Source organism: Gymnoscopelus microlampas (assembly GCF_963454915.1).
Source record: "Gymnoscopelus microlampas genome assembly, chromosome: 21".
Classification (NCBI taxonomy): Eukaryota; Metazoa; Chordata; class Actinopteri; order Myctophiformes; family Myctophidae; genus Gymnoscopelus; species Gymnoscopelus microlampas.
In genome coordinates this window covers 25,447,896-25,461,158 of record NC_139958.1, presented here as the reverse complement: position 1 = coordinate 25,461,158, position 13,263 = coordinate 25,447,896, and the positions used below count along the sequence as shown (strand labels likewise).

At 40.8% G+C, this 13,263-nt stretch overlaps 2 protein-coding genes across 2 annotated transcripts in view; one reads left to right on the top strand and one right to left on the bottom strand.

Annotated features, from left to right (window-relative positions):
• The window catches only part of dbh (dopamine beta-hydroxylase (dopamine beta-monooxygenase)), a gene marked incomplete at both ends in the record, with an annotated part of 33,201 nt that extends 32,579 nt beyond the window's left edge, over positions 1 to 622 (top strand). The window contains one exon of the mRNA XM_084047173.1: positions 500 to 622. Within this exon, the coding sequence (XP_083903299.1) occupies positions 500 to 622 (123 nt within the window). The remainder of the gene's footprint in view (positions 1 to 499) is intronic.
• A 1,291-nt stretch (positions 623 to 1,913) lies between these two features.
• Positions 1,914 to 13,263, bottom strand: part of sardh (sarcosine dehydrogenase) — a 52,764-nt gene continuing 41,414 nt past the window's right edge. Inside the window, exons 18-22 of the mRNA XM_084046887.1 lie at positions 11,570 to 11,663; positions 9,480 to 9,642; positions 8,461 to 8,629; positions 8,056 to 8,191; positions 1,914 to 5,055 (exon numbers count right to left, since the gene is read on the bottom strand). Of these exons, the coding sequence (XP_083903013.1) occupies positions 4,927 to 5,055; positions 8,056 to 8,191; positions 8,461 to 8,629; positions 9,480 to 9,642; positions 11,570 to 11,663 (691 nt within the window). The 3' untranslated portion in view covers positions 1,914 to 4,926. The remainder of the gene's footprint in view (positions 5,056 to 8,055; positions 8,192 to 8,460; positions 8,630 to 9,479; positions 9,643 to 11,569; positions 11,664 to 13,263) is intronic.

Below are 13,263 nucleotides of genomic sequence, written 5' to 3'. Positions count from 1 at the left end.
CACACTAACATAATGGTGGATTACTGAATTAGTGTAGAACCCTGCAGTTTTTCTAGCAGCAAACATTCACACACGCACGCACACAAACACCGACCAGTCAGTTATACAACAAACATGCACACGCAAACACATGTACAATATCCGTGCACGCACACATGCATGCCTGTGTGTAAACAGCAACAGCCAAGCTGGCACTTTCTGTGTGCACCCACAAACACAGAGAAAGGTCAAGAAATCCAATTGCATTTCTTTCTACAGGGTGCAGTGGTGTAAACTTGTGAAATGTAAACTTGTGAAATGGACATTCTGCATAATAAGTACTTTCCACTTTTGGTACCTTAAGCACATTTTGATGCCAATACTTTTGTGTTCCGGACTTTTACTTGTAACAAGTACATTTTGAATTCCGGACTTTTACTTGTAACAGAGTATCTCTACTTTGCAGTATTGATACTTTTACTTAAATAAAACATTTGAGTACTTTTTCCACCACTGGCAGGGTGAATGGGACAAGCAGCCTCTACCAGCGGTCACCTCGCTCCTTCAGAGACCCCGCTACCCCTGTGAAGGTGGACCGATCCCCACGAAGCAGCCTGACGAGCCCACTCCCACCGTGGTTTGACTGATTGATTGAATACTTTATTAGTCAGAAATGTAAACGGCACGTGGAGTACAGTAAGACATAAATCCATTAAGACCGGGGACGCATCTGTGTCACTTTAAGATTTCTTTGGCTATTCAAAAATAGCAGATCTACAAGCTCATAGCGCGGCACTATGAGCTTGTAGATCTGCAATTTAATTTAAAATCTTTGTGCAAATCTTTGAATACATATTTTTGTGTAAAAATATTGTGTAAACATATTGTATTGTGGAACAAAATACTTGTGTAAAATATTTTGTTCCAGGGAGCCCCAGAAGCAAAGATTTGAGTTACACATAAGTATATATTCAAAGATTTGCACAAATTTTCACGCTTAATTTTGTTTTCAACCTGAACGCTGGCACCATAATGACTGCAACATGGAGAGGTTTTAAGTCAGTGGTTCGCAACCTTTTCTGGATCAGGGGCCCACTTGAAAATCTTGGAAGCGGTTTGCGGTCCACCCATCTGACCACTTAACCGGGCCGGATGAATTTTCAGAGCATGTTTATCTTAGCGATCAATCGATTGTGTTCCGGCTTGGATAAATGGACCCAACATACATTAGTATACTTTAAATTCTTATTGATCGGTATCACAATGAAAAGGTTTTAATTAAAAAATACCATGAATTTCTTTTTGCATATATATATATATATATATATAAAATATTTATATTTTTAATATTAATGTTGAATTATCATTAACATCTGTTTTGCCAATTGTTTAGGGGCCCACTTACAATATCCTCTAGGTCTAGGCCCACAGGTTGAGAACCACTGGTTTAAGTCAAACAAAATGCTCTTGAATTGTTAGGCCTTGGTCTCATGTCTGTGTATGGGAACTGATGTCCCCTATTTGCTTTTTAAAAATCTATTGTAATGATATGCATATTCAAATATCTAACAGCTGTATTATTAGTCTTACACTAAGGCAATGGATTGGCATGTGCAGTAAATTAGACAGAACTTAAATAGATAAATGTACTGTAAGCGAAGCAGCTGATTAAAGGATTTTGAAAAGTGACAGTCAAAAATGGCCTATTTACCCACTACTTAACAGCATTGACAACAGTTACAGTGAAAGGTTATCTTCATAACATGATTATGAAATAGCAAACACGATTATTTTATGTAATCATGAGTGCATGTATCTTTATTGTGGATTACGTGTGAGTTGTGTGTGTGTGTGTGTGTGTGTGTGTGTGTGTGTGTGTGTGTGTGTGTGCGCGCGCGTGTGTCCTGTTGTCAATAAATACATAGCACAAAAAGTACATTTCAAAGGAACTTTATTGATGAAGAGCTTTGGACAGAAGTGGGTGCCAAGTGGCAAAGTGTGAGATAAATGCATTTGAACGGTAATCACATCCTTCAACTGGTCATCTTTGTGCTTATGAATGGTTATGGCTTTTTCTGTAAGACGGCTTAAAATGAAACCATATTGTCCAAACATCACAACACGACTTCCAAGGTTTCATAGCAGCAAATTCAAAGGCTCAGCATTAAGAAAACCTGTCCTCTAATTTCTTTATGACACAACTTCATCTGTTTCCTTTTACCAGGACAGCTACACAGTCACATCTGTCCATCAGGAAGAATAATTACCAGGACAGAATTGAAAAACAAAAAAACAAGAAACCACAACAGTGACAGGTGCTCAATGTATTGAATCCACAATGAAGATGTCTTGAGACGCGTTGTGAGCTTGTAGAGGTTTTTTTCACAATGTCTTTCATTTTTTTTTGTTTATTTATGGAATTTGTATTGTTTTGGTTTTTTTCAATTGAAAAATAATAAAACAATTGTAGGAAAAACTGGGATATTTACTTGCGACGCAAAAAAATGCGTCCATGACCACTTCTGACTATGAGAAATATTTAAATGATGAATGGTCTTTGGGGTTGGATCAATGAATCACGGAGTGGATCAATGAATTTCAGGGAAATAGCAGATATTTGATGTTGAACTTGCAGTAGGCACACATCAGAGAAGCAATTAGTGGCTGTACAAATAAACATGCTTTTGTAACTTTAAAGTATATTGTTAATGGACTGGCAAAGTATGACAAGGATAAGCGTTTGTTAGTGTTTGGTTTACTTTTCAACAATCTATCTATAAACACTTGCTATCTGACACAATTTCCTCCTATTCAAAGTATCTCAAGGTTAAGTTTACTATATTGTCATTACACTATGTCATACTTCATTGTATGATAGTGTTGCAGAAAAGTGGCGACACTATCACTATCACCAGGTTAGAGGCTGGTCATCAAGGTCCTTGGCAGGGATATGTCCTTGTATGTTAGTCACAACATTATACTGTAGTAAATATGTCATATAAAAAATCTTATCCAAAAGCAGGGCAACAAATGTTCCTTGTGCATTTTTATACAATTTTGAAATGAATTTATTTGCATTTCTTTTCACAAACATTTACATGAGTCCGATTTACATGTCTGACAGACACAGATGAGGCACTTTCAAACTCTTTAAGACTACTCAAGTTGTGTTCTCCCCGTGTCCCCTAGGGTAGGTACCCTCACAAAAACATGATCCTGGTCTCTATACTGCCCCCCCCTGGTCAGCCGGGGCGCCTGATGGAGGGGAAAGGAACTAGTTGGAATAACGTGTTCCTTCGACGCGCTATGTCTAACCAGGGAAACTCCCCACTGTCAGGTGATAAGAAGCGGCTTGCTAGCTCTCATGCATTGAAGGAGGCATGAGCTCGGCTATAGGCTCTCCCTAGGCTGGCAGAGGGAGTGTAGCACCCAGGATTATTTAGACAATTAGCACTGGGTGAAAAAATGGGTTACAAAATCGTGGGATAAAAATGCAGGGGAAAAAAATGTTGCTTTTAGTCAGAGGTGTAGGGTCTTCCAGAAGCATATTAGCACATAACTATTATCGACTTAATATTCCCAATGACACACTTGCTGTATATTGTAAGGGGTTGTGTCCACCAAGGTGTTTGTATGTTTTGAATTGTTTCCAATGGGGGTGCTGCCCCCACTTATGCTATGCTGGAAGCCGCCAGCAGCGGAATGAGGCGCTAAGCATTCTGTGCTGCATGTGTGTAGAATAATTAAACTCTGGCCTTTTGGAAGCGTTTTAGTAGCTAAACTAAGTTTTGCGAGGTCTTGGACAAAATGACGCCATTACGGGGAAAATGAACAAATGCATTGCCTTGCCGAAGTTTGTTTCGGCAGTTCTTGCACCTTTGAGATTCTCTTAACTAGTTGAACATTAACGCAGAGACACCAATGCAAACATTGTGTGTGATTAGTGAGAAATTCAAGGTGCTCATGATTTATATTGTTTTATTTCTAGCTGGCAATGTACCATGGAGAATTTTGGAGAAGGCAAACCCCAATGTCAAAATCATCGTTCCAGCAATGTATATACAGTTGGCGGGGTTTAACGTTCAGCACTCTATCGTCGAGTATAAAATAATTTTATCCGCAGAGAATTTGTTCGATTTCAGCCAGGCTAAAAAAGGTTTTGGCCTCTTTTGAAGCTTTAATAAAGTGAAATCTTTGTTCTGCAAAAGAAGAATTGGTGCTTTGAATATTGTTAGAAACTTCCCTAACATGACTTCTCGGTTTTAACTCATTGAGTGCCATTAATGTGTTTCACGTGTTTTTACCGCTATGGCGCAACGTGCCAATGACGTATTTGACGTGTTTTTGAAAAAATAGTTTTAAAAAAAAAAAACCTTTTTTTTTTTTTTTTTTTTTTTGAAAAGCATGTTCAGAACCCAAGATATCATCATCTGAAGATTTGCAGCTCCATCCACTCCTTGTTTAACTTAGAACTGAAAAAGGCACTTTTTTTTTACTTTTACTTTTTTTAAACTCTGGCACTGGGACAACATCATTCTGAAATAATTCTGGCAATTCTGGCACTCAATGAGTTAAGGAAGACTGTTACTCTCCTAAACTGGTTATGTAAACACGGACTCACACACAACTGAGCCACTATATCCCAAAAGCTTAAATCAAAATTACCTATATTGACGTTGTGCTGAGGATTTAAGATCATAATATATTAAAAGTCAAACTTTTAAGAGAGAGGGGCTTAATAGCTGCACCCTTTTATGCCTAATTTATGCTCCGTCGCACGATGGCATCCCACGCCAAATATAACAGACCTACAAGCTCACAAGCGACGCATTCTGAGCATGTAGGCTGGCTATGTTCGGCCTGTGACACCAATCGTGCAACGAAGTATGAATGCGGGATTTAGCCTCTAGCACCCACCAAAGTGTTCTGACACGAGTGTGGTCATTCTCAAGCATAAATGCCCTTAACACGTTTGTTTTCAGGGTCAAAAGGTGATCTGAGGTGGGCCTTAGCCTGGTAAGTCACCCCCATCCTCTCCAGGGTGAAGTCTCCACTCCTTATAAAATCAGGGCTCACCTGAGAGAGAAAAGAGAAAGAGAGAGGGTGGGGAGGGGGGGTGTAAGAGAAAGTGGAATGGCGTAGGAGAGATAATGTGAGAATATGGAACAAGTGCCGGTGAAACGATAAATGAATCACTTAAATGGTTGATCCCACTGCATCATGCTTATAATGTGAGAAATCTCCATTTATCTCAGTCCACACGGCAACGAAAATCCAGCGGTTTTAAACATTTTCACTGTGGCCGAAGTAAAAAAAAGTAGGAGTGCGCATGAGTGCGTTTTAAAACATGCAGTACCTGTGTACGTGTGGACGGGCCTAAGTTTTGTTTTAGTTTTAAGTATAAAGGGGTTAAATGGTTAATCCACACCCGTGGTAAAATTGCCATCCCGACTGGCAGACAGATTTTGTGTCTTTTATATCTGCAACGGAAAATGAAATAGAGCACAGTGCTGAATGACAGATGGGTTATGAAGTGCTGTGAGCAATTTCATTCATTCATGAGTCAATGTCAGGTCCCTTGTAACCCAGAGAGCTAATTTGCGCTCTCCTTCCCTTAAACTCTTTCTCCGGGAAATCACACACATCTGTCTCTGCCCCACACACACATACAACCACACACCCAGCTCTCATTTTGCTTTTAGTAATTACAGCTAAAGGCTGGTGAGGGCATAGTAGTCAAACGTTTAAAACAACCAATTTCCTTATGGTTCTTATGGTATTGTTGCAATGTTTCTTTCCTTATATGAACAGCACTTATGTGCAAGACGTTGAAACCGACAACCCATGACGCTACACACTAGAGTGAATAACATTATCTTATCTCACTTTGAGCCAACATTTGGATAATACAAAAATACAAAATTCCGGTGGCTACATCATTGAATGTTGGGGGCAGACACTTGCGAATAAAAAGAGTGTTTAATAATGTTTAGAGACGTTGTCAAAGTGCGGAATGGTAATGGTGAAAATATGCAGTATTAGATTACAATATGTCAAAAATAACTATTGTTCATTTTCGTGTTGTGTCACACGTGTGTACAGTACTGTACACACACATGTGTATGCTTCACTGATTTCCTCATTGCAGCAGAGCACTGAACACCTCAACTTCAATGGAGCTTCAATGGAGCTAAAATGGGTCCAACATGCATGCACATGTGAGTGTGTGAGTGCGTGCCCGCGTGCATCTGTTTGATTCAAATTGGAAATGCTAAACAAAACACAGCACACACACACCCCCACAACCCACACAGCTGAAGACACTTGCAAATGTGCAAATTACAGCACTCTAAAAAAAATTATAAAACTAAAGTGACGGCTTTGCCTTTTGCATCCCACTTAATTAAATCAAATGTTTCTTCTTTCATCTCTCTCTGCTGCAACCTCTGCATCTGAGGTGATCTTCTGGAACTAAAATTATATTATGTGGTTGTTGGTGTAATATTAAGGGGAATGGTAAAGTTGTTTTAATTGTAACCGTGTAGGTCAGTAGATTGCGTAATGCAGTGTGCAGGGAAATGGAGCTATGTGGTTGGGTCTCTGGACTGGGGCTAGTGATGACAATGATGATTAGTATCTGGTGATAACAGCAGCAGAGAGACTCATTTTCCTACTGGCTCTCTCTTGCGCACACGCACGCACGCACGCACACACGCACGCACGCACGCACGCACGCACGCACGCACGCACACACACACACACGCACACACACACACAGTGATGCTGTTTCAATTTAGTGGTCCCAGGATCCACGGGTGGTCAGAGAGAGGGGGAACGAGGAAAAGGGAACGAGGGAGAGAGAGAGGGAGGGAGGGTATGAGGGAGCGAGAGTAAGAGAGCCTATTTCACCCACACAATAACCCAGGCAATGCTGGCTACAGAACCTCAATATTCCCTTAAAAATGTATTAATTTGGTTATTGTTATTATATTTAGCATAGAACATGATGCATATAATGCATGTAATGTCATAACTGGTCAGTACCATTATATCCATAAGAGGTCGCTCACCGCGGATTGTCAATTACAGGCTTACAAAAGGTATCGTTAACCAATATATTAATTTTTAATATTTATTAATTTAATTTTGCATTCCACCAGGCAGCGTATCAGCGGATCAGGTAGTTCATAGCTGTCCACCTTTCCAAAGTGTCCTGGCCCCCACACACATGTAAAGCTTCTTTGAGTACTTAGAAAAGCGCTATATAAATCCCATATATTATTATCATTATTACTACTTAAACTGCCATAGTTTATTTATAGTTGTCCACCTGTCCAAAGCAATCCCAAGAACCAGGAGGGAAAGGAAAAGTGAAGCACTGCAGCTGCGGCTTACCACAGTTTCGACCAATGGGCTCGACTCACGGGCTTGCACACGAAGGTAGATAGTACTACGCCGAAGGGGTTGTGTGGACACTACTGTGCATATGATGGAACATGGAAGAAGCAGTAAAAAGGGAGTATGGTATGCACTTGGTGAGCAACTCCATTGAAATGAATGGGCGGGGATTTCCGGGTTACCAGTCTAGGTATATTATAACTCTATGGTCCAAAGTCACTTAAATTCTGCAGTCGTTCATAGTTGTCCACCTGTACAAAGTCCCTCACGGTAATACTGTTTTGTTTCTCCAGCTTTTAGTTGTGTGGCTGTTGTATGCATAGAAATATTATACGTAGACGCCACATTGGCCGCTGGATTGTACATCACTGACACATTGGTCCGGGCAACTTGCCATAACTACACTCACTGCAAGGACGATGCCCTAAGTGCAGCTTTGGGCTGTACATAGACCTAGAGACAAAAACTTTTTCTTTACCCCGCGGTCGATTCATGGTTTGAATATTTATTTGACAGCCCTACTCTGTGTGTGTGTGTGTGTGTGTGTGTGTGTGTGTGTGTGTGTGTGTGTGTGTGTGTGTGTGTGTGTGTGTGTGTGTGTGTCTGTGTGTCTGTGTGTCTGTGTGAGAGAGAGAGAGAAAGATTGAGAGAAATGGGGAGAGAGAAAGTCATCCTTACCACTCCTCCATCAGGATTGCGGATGTAGCCCATTCCCATTGACTTGTCCACGTAAAAGCCGTATTCTCCACGTCGCAGATGACCAACAGGGACGCCGTTACGGAAGACCGCCTCAAGACCCAACAATGGAACATGACTGAGAGAGAGAGAGAGAGAGAGTGTTCACCTTAGGGTTATTAAACAGACCAGTAACTGTGTTCTATTGCACTAAACCAGAGGCCTGTTAAATAATATACGTATTATTGACTTTTATGCTAACTTTATGAAAGACTACAGTATTATGTACTGTATCTGGACTTGGAAATACTGTACCAATCCTATGCCATTTTTTGTTGATTCAACAACAATATGATGAACTTATATGGTTGAAGATTTTTTTAAGGCATTTAAGGTGCTATTACTGACTCGTCAATGGTGAAGCAAACGATACGTCTCCTTAGCCCCTCCTCCTTCTGTTTCTCCAGCCTATCACGGCCCAGAAATGGAATGGAGCTCTTCATCTTACAGGTAAACGCTAGCCCCGCCTCCAGGGGAGTGTCATCTGGTCTGAGGTCAGCATGCCAATGTCTATAACCTGGGGGGGAGACAGGGAAACAATGGAGATGGGGTGCAACATACACGATGATTTGAAATAGAACCAGTCAGTCTATCTATCTAGATAATCCATCAATGTATTTATCCCATCATCTGTTCTTACTGTGTGAATACATACTCTCTCATCATAATATCTGGTGTGTGTGTGTGTGTGTGTGTGTGTGTGTGTGTGTGTGTGTGTGTGTGTGTGTGTGTGTGTGTGTGTGTGTGTGTGTGTGTGTGTGTGTGTGTGTGTGTGTGTGTGTGTGTGTGTGTGTACGTGTGTCCTGTTATCAATAAATACATAGCAAAAAGTACATTTCAAAGGAACTTTAGTGTGTCCATCTTATGGCAGTCAATATAAGCAGGTGCATTTTAATGTTTCACCATTATAATGGTGGAGAGCAGTAGGGTAGAGGAAGCAAATGGGAGAGAGAGGACATGTTGTGAAGTGAACCATGAAAGTCAAAAACACAAACACATACGCACACCCAACGAAAACAGACACACAGACACACACACAGAGAGGCAAATCAGCCGAAACACACACTCACTCACGCACGCACTACAATGAGTCACATAGTATACTGTGGCAATTCCCTCTAGAGATAGCCGAGAGAGCAGAGATAACTGTTATTGATATGGAAAGTCAATATATAGAAACCTCTCGTGTGTGTGTGTGTGTGTGTGTGTGTGTGTGTGTGTGTGTGTGTGTGTGTGTGTGTGTGTGTGTGTGTGTGTGTGTGTGTGTGTGTGTGTGTGTGTGTGTGTGTGTGTTCTCTGTAACATATACAGCACAACAGTATTACAGCCAGTGAGCTAGCTGCTGCATGTTTTAATAATAACTATACCTTTCTCTATGCTGAGTGAGTCAATAGCTCTATAGCCAGAGTTGATGATTCCATGTTTGGCACCGGCAGCCATGACGGCATTGTAGACTGGAAGACAAGATTCTTTGGGAATGTGTAACTCCCAGCCCAACTCTCCAACAAATGACAGACGCATGGCTCGCACCTAGGAGAGAGGGACATGAGAGGTATTAGTAAGAGAGAGAGAGAGAGAGAGAGAGAGAGAGAGAGAGAGAGAGAGAGAGAGAGACGAGAGGTATTACAAAGATACACAATAGAGAGAAGAGAGGTCAAGAGATAGAGGTAGAGAGGCAGAAAGAGAGAAGAGAGAGGCAGATTAAGAGATGAGTTCCAAGAGGTAGAGAGAGCTAGAGAAAGAGGTAGAGAGTAAGTGGTAGAGAGGGGTGTCTTCAGGTTCATTCACACCGGGTGTGACAGTCGCTTTTTCAAGCGTCACATTTCAATATGAATGAAAAGGCACACCATTGAGTGATATTTCACCTCTATGCTCGAAGCTCTTGTGAACAGAGCGATACGTGTCAGTTGAAAAATGCTCAAATCAAGTGATTTTCACTGAAGCGAACAGAACAACATCTGATGCAGGGTCCAGTGGTGTAGTGAGAGAGAGAGAGAACTGCCTGTCTCACCATGCTTAACAAACACACTGGTGACACACACAAAACATCAGATGAACATGGCTCCTGCTATTGAAGTGACGTGATTATTTTGATCATGTACTGCGTGAACGCAACTTTAGAAGGAGACACGAATAGAGACAGGGTAAGTGCTCTATCCCTTACACAAAAGCACGTACTGTATGAATGTGCGTACACACACACGCCCCCCCCCCACACACACACACACACACACACACACACAGAGACACACCCCTTCAAGGACAGGATCTACTTGACATCCATTTTAATGCCAACATCGTCTCTTATCTGCTATGCTGGGGGAGGGGGTATTAAAATGAGACAGAGGAAGAGGAAGAGGAGGAAGGAGAAGAAGTAGAAAAAGGAAGAACGGGTCTTAGAAGACGATGAAGAAAAGGAAAGAGAGAAAGGAAATGAAAAAGAGGAAGAAGAGGTGGAAAAACAGGAAGAACAAGAAGAGGTATAATCTGATGAATAATAAGAAGAAGAAGAAATAAGACAAAAGAATTCACAAGAATTCACATTTTTTTTTAATATAGAGAGAAGGAAATTGGGCAAGAGAAAAAGAAAGACAGAGACAGGCAGACAGAATGAGTGATGGGTGAGGAGAGGTGAAGGGAACAAGCGCACTAGTCTAACTCTCTCAGACAGTTTCTCCAGTGGATGCTGCGTCAGCCAGACCATCTGGCCAGGCAGCCAGGCCTGGCCCCGGGACGCTGAGGAGAGCACAGCACCACTAGCCTGCCACCCCACGATACAGACACACGCAACTTTATAAACACACACAGTACCCTGTAAAACCATGTTCATTTCATCCTGAGAGCGTACAGTACACACACACACACACACACACACACACACACACACACACACACACACACACACACACACACACACACACACACACACACACACACACACACACACACACACACACACACACACACACACACACACAGACAGACTCTCTTGTGACTCAACCTTTGAAATAATAAATGGGTTTCAATCAACAGCATGTAATTTGCATACATACTGTATTTCTAATTAATGACTCTATGTCCTAACTTACATTGACAGGGTTGGTTGTTTTGGAGCTGACAAATGTACCATGTCCAATAACAGTAGAAATGGGATGACGTTCCTCACACTGAAGAATGTGTGTGTGTTTCTATTACTATACCTGTGAGGGGCAAATGTCCCCACACGTACAGTATAGAAGAATTTTAGAAATAGACACTAGACATAATTATTCATACTTTTTTTTTAAGTAACGTGCCCAACACTGCTGATTTATAGTGGTTAGTTGCAATCTGAAAATAGCTGATCTACGGCACTATTTGTACATTTTTTAAATGGCTTTCATAGAATTGTCATCCTAAAATGTTGATGTCCTCACAAGTATAGGAATACAAACTTGTGTGTTGGTGTTATTCTCACCTGATGTCCTGCTGCATTGACTACTTGGTGAGTAGAGAAGGGGAAAGCCTCGTTGCTCAGGTCTGCATCCAGCACCTCCTGAAGAACCTCACGACTGCACACAAGAAACAGACAACACATCACTTTTAGAAACACTTACTGTCTACATTAGGCTGTCAACTTGACCACTGAACTCGGACATGTCTAAAGACAATGGCCAGCAGCTTCCTAACTAAAATGTGAGTGTTTTGATATTAACCTGAACTGGAGAGCCATTTCCAGAATTTGTACGGATTACTAACTGCATGTTCCGTGTGTTGTATCATTCTCACGATGTGAAAGAAAGACATTTTTGTAGAGACCTTAACCTGGTTGCATTTTTCTCCATTTGAACAAAAGACAATGAATTGGACTGTAAATACAGTACAATAGAAGAGCAGTGCATGCATGTGAACAACAGGCTGAAAAAAGACTGAATTGTTTTAGTTTTGTTCACAGCACAGATGATTGTCTTACATTTTGGCTACACTGCCAACAAGAGACAATTGATATTGCACTGTACTGTAGTTAAATAAGACTTCTGTAATGTGATCCATTTGTATGTGACTTGATCTTGATCTTCCAAAGGCACAGTATGACAGGAGATGCAGTCGGCCTAAGCTATTTTCATATTTTCAAATATGGACCCCATTGAAAAAAGTTTGGACACCCCTTACTTAACCACTTAAATCCAGTGATATTCAACTGGCAAGCCAAATCCGGCCCCTGGGGAACTAACTGCATTGTGGCCTCTGGGACAGTCCATATGTAAAAAGTAATTATTGGATAGTTGGTTGTACAATAACAAAGCACAGGGATAACCATTTTGAACGTTATTCATAACCATTAACTGAAAGTCATTAATGAAGAATTAACCATTAACTGATAAGAATGTGCTTTAGTTGCAGTGGACAAAGATAATAAGCCTATAAAAAGTTGAAAGCCACTAACTACCAACAATTTAACTACAGTATGGTACCATCAGAGACCCAGGCAATGCATACTGTATCATATTTAGAGCTTATGTTCTACTTATGTGTTTGTGTTGTGCATAGCGATGCTCTCAATTGAGCAATGCTTACACTCTGTATTAGGCAGTGGAAAGCACTGGCATTTGTGTTTTCAGATTATAATCACAACCTTGGAAGTGATGTTGCATTAATTCTCTATTGTATGTACACAATTGCATCAAATGTACACAGCTGAGTGCAATACACTGTATTCAGTTAAAGGAAAATATCATTGATCTATTTCTATCAGAGCCGCCAACCACATAACTATAATGTCTGGGTTTCAGTGTCATGAGATGTCATGTGATAACCACTTTCAAACTGGCGTACCTATTTTGGGCATGTCATTAATCGCAAATATTTCCTGAAAGCTTAAAAAAGTAAAAAAAATCTACAAGCTAACAGGCTTGTAGATCGTGGTTAAGAGAACATAACATACACAACATACACAACATAACAAGTTTAGTTAGTAAAACAATGTGCAGGACCATTTCATAATGCTATACATTTTTCTGGCCCTAGTGATTATTGGAAAAGCATACTGTACAGTAGGTCTCCCTGCAAATGATAGCAATCCTGCAATCTTTGGACTGAAAAGGTTGGAACAATATGTGACATTGTGCTGTGAAATCAATGAGCTCAGTTGTTAAAGAGCAAGTGGGCTTT